Source organism: Chinchilla lanigera, unplaced genomic scaffold (assembly GCF_000276665.1).
Source record: "Chinchilla lanigera isolate Chin_1 unplaced genomic scaffold, ChiLan1.0 scaffold00057, whole genome shotgun sequence".
NCBI lineage: Eukaryota > Metazoa > Chordata > Mammalia > Rodentia > Chinchillidae > Chinchilla > Chinchilla lanigera.
Window position 1 is genome coordinate 3,496,612 of NW_004955458.1, and position 8,920 is coordinate 3,505,531.

The following is an 8,920-nucleotide window of genomic DNA, read 5'->3' on the forward strand; positions in this document are numbered from 1 at the left end:
AAAAAAAAGTTGAAATCTGGTGAGGGTATTCATGCTACACCATCTATGGGGAATGGTCAAAGGCTCAAAGGGAACACACACAAGAGAGTAGGGAGCCAAGCATGATTATAATCCCAGTACTCTGGAGGCTGAGGCAGGAGGATTGTGAGTTCACGCTAGTCTAGGCTACATAGTGAGACTCTGTCTCAAAAATAAATAAGCAAAATAAATAAATAAATAAATAAATAAGCAAGAGAGAGGGATACAAATTCATTTTTCTCCACAACCCACTCCCTCCTAACTAACCCACTCCTGTGATCCCAGCATTAATTCATTCATCAAAGCAGAAGCCTCATGACCTAATTACCTCTTCAAGGTCCCATCTGTCAACACTGTTGCATTGGGGGTTTTGTTCGTTTTGGTTTGGTTTGGTTCACTGAGACAGTCTCCCTATGTAGTCCAGGTTGGCTTTGAGCTCACTGTGTAGCCAAGGCTGTCCTCGAACTCACAGCAATCCTCCTGCCTCAGCCTCTCAAGTGCTGGGATTACAGGCACGCACCACCACGCCTCACAACACTGTTGCACTGAGTATTAAATTCCTAAGGGGTGAACTTTAGGGAACACGTTCAAACGACAGAGAAAAGAAAGAGGACTGATGATGTAGCCCCGTGGTGCAGCACCTGCCTGGCAAGCATAAGGTCCTGAGTTTAATTCTCAGTACCCCCAAAAAGAAAAGAGAGATCCTTTACCTTTGCCCATCTCCCCTCTCAGCCACCTCTCTCACCCACACACAGCCAGCTATTCATTTGGAGTATTACCCCACCCCTTCTGCTTCAGTTCATCTTTAATTTCCATGAGGGAATGGAAAGGATGCTTGATCCTTAAGGGTTAGCAATTCTGGCCCAGGCACCGTGGTGCACGCCTATAATTGCAGCACTCGGGAGGCTGAGGCAGGAGGATTGCCATAGTTTGGGGCCAGCGTGGGCTACATGGTGAATTCAAGGCCAGCCTGACATACATAGTGAGACCCTGTCTCAAAAAGACAAAACAAAACAAAAACCTCTTGGTCCCAGATTCTCTGTCCTCCTCAATTTGTTCATCTAGGCGATATTTGCGGGGAGAGAGTGCTCTATCTAAATATCTTCTCCTGAAATGCTTGGGGCCCTGGAGAGAAGAAAATCTAGCAGAGTGAACCTATCTGCTCCTTTAAAAACAAGTTGGAATCCAGGTCAGGGTAACTTGCAAATATCGCCCCTTCCTAGTACCACCTAGCGGACAGTAGGAAACTAGCACATGTGCTCTAAGCCCACACACTGTAAACAGCCAGTCCTAAAATAACCTCCAGCTCCCCAGCATCTTTGCTATTTACACATAAGGAGGGAATGACATGCAAGAAGAGAAATGTCAAATAAATAGCAATATAGCCTCAAGAATAAAAACTAAAACCAGAAAAAAAAAATTAAAGCCAGGGCCTAATTTAATTCATTATCAGCTACCATAGGGGAGTAATTAAATAATACCGTTTACTTCACACACCCCAAGTAGAGGGACAACAGGAAGAATGTGTGATGCTTTAGCTCATTATTGATTGAATCAATGACTTTCAAACTTACCATAGCCAGGCATGGTGGTGCATGCCTGTGATCCCAGCACTCGAGAGGCTGAGGCAGGAGGATCACCATGAGTTCAAGGCTAGCTTGGGCTACATAGTTAAGTTCAAGGCCAGCCTGGACTACAAAGTGAGACTGTCTCAAACAAAACAAAAAAACAACCCCCCTAAAAAAACCCCTTTTGGGCCGGGGATATAGCTCAGTGGGATACGTGCCTACCTGGCAAGCGTAAGGTCCTGAGTTCAATTCCTCGTACCAACCCCCCCACATTTATTATATATATATACAAATTACTTATTTTATATATACATAAAGTATATATACATAGTTTACACAAAAACATCATGGGAAGTCTATGGACTAAGTTTGGCCTCCCCCAAATTCCTATGTTGAAGTCCTAATTCTCAACGTGATGGTATTTGCAGGCAATGCCTTGAGGACATAATTAGGTTTAAACCAGGTCATGAGAGCAGGAAGCTCAATTTGCTGGCACATGAGACACACCTGCACACCTATAATTCAGGCCCTTGAGAAACTGAGGCAGGAGGATATGAGTTTGAGGCCAGCCTGGGCAATTCAAGGGAGTTACAGGCCAGCCTGGATTACACAATGAGAGGGCTCAAAAAATAAGAGGGAGAGGAGAGAAGGAGAGACACAGACAGAGAGAGAGACAGAGATAGAGAGATGGAGAGAAGAGCGAGGGAGAGAGAAAAGGACAGTCAGACTCTCTTGGACTGGGGAGATAGCTCGGTGCTAAGACTCTTTCCTATCGAGTAGAAGTACCTGGGTTCAATCCCCACTACCACTAAGGGAAAAAAAAAGCACCAGGTGGGGTGACACATACCTGTAATGGCAGCACTCTGGGAGGCTGAGGCAGGAAGATTGCAAGTTGGAGCCCAGCCTGGTCAATTTAATGACTTAGCAAGACCTTGCCTCAGAAATAAAAAAAATGAGCTTGGCATGGGAGATACTTACCTACTAGGACCTAAAAAGAAAGATTCAAAGTCACACAGATATGTTGTTCTACTCTGAGTTTATTTTTGTTCTTAAAAAAAAGGTGTGGGTTGGGGTAGACAAAGAAGTAACTCATAAACACTGAACAGCAACCGAGAATCCAAGACCTGGGTGCGCTCCTCCATCCTCCACCTCGGCTCTCCCAGACCCCACTCACCCGATTTTCTTTTGAACGAGACACCCAAGTCAGGTACCTGGGGCAGTCACCGAGGTTTTGAACGGGGGGATGGGAAGGAGAAAGTCCAAAATATAGGCGCTGGGAAGAGGACGGGCTGAGGGAGGGCTACGCTCCGGGAGCGAGGCGGGAGAGAGCCGGCGGGCGCCCCTCCTGCTGCGGCGCTCCCACTCCCCTGGAGCGAGGCGGCGGTTTGCTCTGCAGTCCGGTCCTCCTGGCGCGCTCACAGGCCCAGCTCCAAGTCCTCCAGCTCCTCCTCCAGCGCCCTCCTCCGCGCCAGCTTCTCCAGCTGCTCCCGGCTGGGCTGGCTGACCTCGCCGCTCTGCACCCGCTGCTGCAGCTCCTCCACCTGCCGCAGCTTCTTCTTCAGGTTCTTAATCTTCCTGGCTCTCTCGGCGGCGCCGGCGGCGTCGGGCGGGTCCGAGGCGCCTGTGGGCGCTGCCTGGGGGCCGGGCGGCGCGCTGGGCGGCGCGGCTGGCTCCCCCAGGGACACCTTGTCCAGAGTCCTGCTCAAGGCCTCGACCTCTCCTTTCTCCTGCTGCTGCCGCCTCTTCTCCTTCCGCTTCAGGTTGCGCTTGGCTGTCTTGGAGAGGCCTGGCTCACCGCCTTCGGGTCTGGACGCGGCGGCCGGCGCGGTGGCCTCAGGGCTCAGCCCTGGGGGGAGTTCTGGTTTACTCTTGAAAAACTTTACGTACTTGTTTTCATACCTGCAGGAAAGAGAAGATACCAACGAACTTCCAGCCATCACTGCCGCTTTCCCCTTTCCCCGCCTTGCCAGGCGCTCCCCCTAGGCCCCCTAGGTCCTCCCCCGCGGTGCTGTGCGCTCGGTGACGCGGGGGGGGGGGGGCTCCTGTGTGGACATTCTGGGGAACAGACGTCGTGGAACAAGGCTAGGCCGTGGAACCCTCAAGTCCCGAATCCCAGCCCCTTCCTTCTCCTCCTTGGGGCTCAGGAGGGTCCACCTTGCCCGTGCACACACTTTCTGTCCCTCGGCAGGGACCCGTGAAATCCCCTCCCTCAGGAAAAGCACGCACACGGGGACCTCCTCCTGGGGCACGTAGCCTTCCTTCACCCTCCGCTGCTTGCGCCAGGTCCCGTCGGGTCGCTGTGTTGAGGCGATGTACTTGCCTGGAATGAGAGATCAAGTTGAAGAGCTCTCTGTTTTCAAACGTTTTCCAAGACGAGAGAGGAATGCTGACGTGAACACAGCTTCCCTCCGCACCGTCCGTCCACCCATCCGTCCACCGAGTGAAAATTCTCAAGCCGTCTTTTCTCATTAGGAACCCTCCGGCTCTCTCATTATTTGCTTACTACGACCGTGCAGCATACCCTGCTTGCCCTCAAGAAGCTTCTCTTTATTTTAGCACTCAGGAGACTGAGGATGGAAAATTACTGCGTTCAAGACCAGCCTGGGTTACACAGAGAGACCTTGTCTCAAAAAAAAAAGGAGGAGGAAGAAGAGGAAGAAGGGGAGGAAGAGGAAGAAGAGAGGGGGCTGGGCGGGGAGGAGAAAGAGGAGGAGCAGCAGCAGTTTTTTTCTTTTCCTTTGCAGAACGGGTCTTGCTGTATAGTCCAGGTTAGTCTTGGATTCACTATGTAGCCCAGGCTGGTCTCAAACTCTCCACTATCTTCCTGCCTCAGCCTCCTGAGTACTAGCATTACAGGCATGATCCACCATGCCCAGCGTGAAGCTTCTACTTTTACAACTTCCTTGGCAAGACAAGACTGGCATGAAGTTTTAAAAAACATAACACATTTATTTGAGCTCTACCTGAACAACTTACCAAGACCCTGTTTCAAAATAAAAAATTAAAAAGGGCTGTGGCTGGATATGGTGGTGTATGCCTCTCATCCCAGCACTTGGGAGGCTGAGGCAGAAGGATCACTGTGTGTGTGTGTGGCCGGCCTAGACTACATAGTGTGTTCAAGCCGAGCCTCAACTGCATAGCAAGACCCTGTCTCAAAAAAACAAAAACAAAAACAAACAAACAAAAAAAAGGTGGGGATGTAATTCAGTATAAAAGCTCTGGACTCAATCCCCAGTACTGGAAAAAAAAAAAAAGGCAGTAACAAAGGGACATCAAAGACAGTAAATGAACAAGAGGTTAAATGGGGGCATAAACAATAACCACAGGGAAGAGAAATAACCAAAGATGTTTTATAGAGATGGAGAATTTTTATTTAGATGGAACTTGAAAAACAGGACAACTTCTAGGAACACACATTACAGACTAGTACCTAAGGGTATGTGCAAGGATGTTTGTTTATATATTATTCAAATGAGCAAAAAAGCTGGCAGCTTTAAATGGCCATCAAAAAGCAAATGAATGCTGGGTGTGGTGACACACACCCGTAATCCCAGCACTTGGGAGGCTGAGGCAGGAGGATCTCCCGAGTTCATACCCAGCGTGTGCTACATAGTGAGTTCAATGTCAGCCTGAACTACACAGCAAGACCCTGTCTCAGAAAAAGTGAATAATCAAATAGATATGGCTCATCCACACAACAGAACATCATGCTGTTGTTAAAAGACTGTTAGACCCTGAACCTGAGTAGAGTTGATACCCTAAATGAAAAAGCAAGTTGCAGGAAAATGTGTAGAGGTCTTCAAACTTTGTTACTTCTGGACATCCTTTACGGTCTTATTTTGAAATATACATTTCTGTATGCAATAGTTAAAAAGTCATATTCATAAATCTCTTCAGAAAAATCTCTTTAAGTACCGTGAAGCTGTCAGGTTCACAATGCCAGATACAAGTTCTCTGATTTTTTTCATGAGGCATGGAATTTTATCACTGGCAACAAATACAAATGACTTGCCTTGAAATGACAGGCTTTCTTCATTTCAGGAACATGACTGTCAGACATATCTGAATCTCCAGAGTTTGTCAGTGGTTCTCTCATAAAAACGGTGTCCCATGAAAGGGGAGTTTATTTAGTTTGCAACTGAGGCAATCATGCCACTGCTGTTTCTTGAGTTAAGAAATCCTCAGTATGTGGCAGAAGTCTTTCGTGCTTAGTTCCTATTTAGAAAAGATGTGTAATTGGTACTGCATAATCAAGTGACGTAAGTGAAACTAGCATTAACTGGAAGTGTATGGCGATGAAGAACACAATAACTAGTACAGTTTGGTGCTATTCCATGCCAAAGGCATGCTTCAGGAGCCAGTTTTACCCAAGTCTTTTAGAGTTGTTTTTTTTTTTTTTCTTCCGGTACCGGTAATCGAACTCACGACCTTGTGCTTATCGGGCAGGTGCTGTGCCGCTGAGCTAAATCCCTAGCCCCCTATCCAAGTCTTTTATACAATCAGTGCAAAAGTCAACCCAGTGAAAAAGGCAAATGATTCTCAGTATTTTTATAAAAATGTTTTTGTTTTTTTTTTAAAAAAGAAAGAAAATGGTTTTGGGCCCGGCATGGTGGTGCACACCTGTAATCCCAGCACTAGGGAGGCTGAGGCAGGAGGATTGTTGCAAGTTCAAGACCAGCCTGAGCTACAAAGTGAGCTGAAGGCCAACCTGAACTGCATAGCAAGACCCTGTCTCAAAGACACACACACACACACACACAGACAAAAATGGTTTTGCTTCTAAAACTCCTAAAAGGATCTTCAGGACCCCTCCCTAAGGGTGCAGACAATACTTTGAAAATAGCTGGTATACCAACATGGGTAAGGCCCCATTTTTGTTGAAGGAAGGGGCAGGACTTAAAGGCCTATTAGGACTGGTACAAAGGGAAAGGGATGGAAGGACCCACTAAGCCTTTCTTTTTTTTTTTTTTTTGGTTTTTCTCTGGTACCAGGAACCGAACTCACGACCTTGCGCTTGCCAGGCAAGCGCTTTTGCCGCTGAGCTAAATCCCCAGCCCAACTAAATCCCCAGCCCCCACTAAGCCTTTCATTCTAGCCACCTCAAAGGGATAACCTGGAAGAATGCGGACATACACGTGTGTAATATACCTGCAATACATACAACATGTACTTGCACTTGTAAGTATTATACTTGGTAAGTACTGATAAGTATTATACTTGATAAGTATATTATATATTTTTGTAAATACAGAGATTTTTAAGTCGTTTAGCTCCTCCCACATGGATTGGCTTTTCTGTTCAAAATGTAAACACTAATAGACGACAACCAAAAAATTATTAAAGAAAATGGGGGGAGCCGGGGATATAGTTCAGCGGCACGAACGCCTGCCTGGCAAGCGCAAGGTCCTGAGTTCGATTCCCAGTACCAAAAAAAAAAAAAAAAGGAAAGAAAGAAAATAGGTAAGATTTGACAGATGGCAGGGACAGAGGGAAGAAAAATCACGAGCAAAGAAAGGCATGTGACAATGGGCTCGGGTATTTGGGGACAGAAGGAGAGGCAAGGTGACCAGGACAAGGAATGAAAAGTGGGGCCAGATTTTAGAAAGACTTAAAAACAAGGTCCAGGAATTTGGACTTTATCTGGTGAACAAAAATGCCGAGGACATGTTGAGGGATATTTTGGTTTTGCTGCAGCAATGTGGAGACAAGAATAAAAACGAAGATAAAAAAAACTGAGAGGCTTTGGAGGAAGGCCGGAGACTACAGCTGGGCTCTGAAGAAACGGTCACATTAAATTAAAAGGAACAGAATGGATCTGAAAAGGAAGCTCATGCTGACACAGCTCAGACACAGGAATGCAGTGGCATTTTCAGGAGATGGCAGGTAGAGCAGTGTGCGCCACAGGAAGGCTGGTGAGGCGCAAGCTCGGCCCGCGGTGCCAGGTGAGGAGTTCAGGGTCTGGCCCCTCACGTGCGCTCAGCAAGTATTTGTCAAAGGAACTGAACCTTTTATCCCCCAAAATTGTTTTAGGAGCCTAAGTAAGTCCTTTAAACACAGTCCCAGGCCAATCCATCTGGCGCTAAGAAGGTGAACTGGGGAAAACACGGTGTGTCGAAGTAATGAGACTATAAATCACTTTTCTTTAAACAATTCCCGCGAGCGTTGCGGTACACCGCCGAAGTACGGCTTTAGGTTTCACGCCTAAATGGCATGGAGAATTATGGGTACACAGAGCAGAGGGAAATTATTTTTGACCAGGTGATTCATAAAGGTTTTATGGAGGACACAGCATCGATTGTGATCCCTGGAGGATGAGCAGGAGGCGGCACGGGGAGGAAGGTGGAGAAAGGGCAGTACTTCACACAAGGGGACTGTTACCGCCTCTGCATGAAGTCCTTCCTGGACCCCCGTGGCCTCGGGACACCCACCCGGAGCCTTCCTGACCTGGCTCTAGCTGGGCCCCAGCCACTCAGGACTCAGCCAGCGGCTCTGGATCTACCGCTGACAATTCGCACCCAGAACCGTGCTTCTACTCTCTAGGCCATCTTCCTGTTTCCCTTTGCCTTAAATACACTTCTCCTTGCTTTTTCTCTTAGTGAACTGCTACTGGACTTGCAGGTGAAGTCCGGGTGTAAGCTCCCAGTGCAGCCCCGCTGACCTCACAGTCCAGTCAGACGCGGCCCTTTGTACGCAAGCGCCTGTTTTAGCCTTTATCATGCTCTGCCTAACATTTACTGAACTGTTTGCTCGAAAACAGGGATTTTCTCTCTGAACCTTGTCATAAAGAGCTTGGCTCACAGGAGACAGTAAATACTGGTTGAATTAATGAATAAAAAAATGTAAGTATATTAGGGAACAGCAAGAGCCCAGTATGTTTTGAACAAAGGCATACATAATGAGAAAGAGACTAGAGGTGTTTGGGAGAGTGTGAAAGGTCTCAAATCTCCACTGAGTTTGGACTTACACCTCAGACTGCAGGAGAACACTGATAGCCAGTAAAGGTGCACAGGTAGATCTGCTAAAAGCACTGCTTTAAGACTAACCTGAAAAGGGGCTGGGGATTTAGCTCAGTGGCACAGCGCCTGCCCAGCAAGCGCGAGGTCATGAGTTCGATTCCTGGTACCGGAAAAAAAAAGCAAAAAAAAAAGACTAATCTGAAAATATGCATATCATCCCTCAGGAGGGTTCCAGGACCCCCAGGAATACCAAAATGCTCAGGTGCTCAAGGGCTATATAGAAAATGGCATAATATTTACATAGAACCCATACAAATCCTCCCCTATATTTTAAATCATCTCTAGATTATTATAATTCCTAATACAATGTAAATGTTA

At 47.2% G+C, this 8,920-nt stretch overlaps 1 protein-coding gene across 1 annotated transcript in view; it reads right to left on the minus strand.

Moving 5' to 3' along the window:
* Window positions 1-2,605: 2,605 nt before the first annotated feature.
* Window positions 2,606-8,920, minus strand: part of Wibg (within bgcn homolog (Drosophila)) — a gene marked incomplete in the record, with an annotated part of 15,892 nt that continues 9,577 nt past the window's right edge. Inside the window, 2 exon segments of the mRNA XM_005397268.2 lie at window positions 2,606-3,485; window positions 3,813-3,906. Coding sequence (XP_005397325.1) covers window positions 3,002-3,485; window positions 3,813-3,906 — 578 coding nt within the window.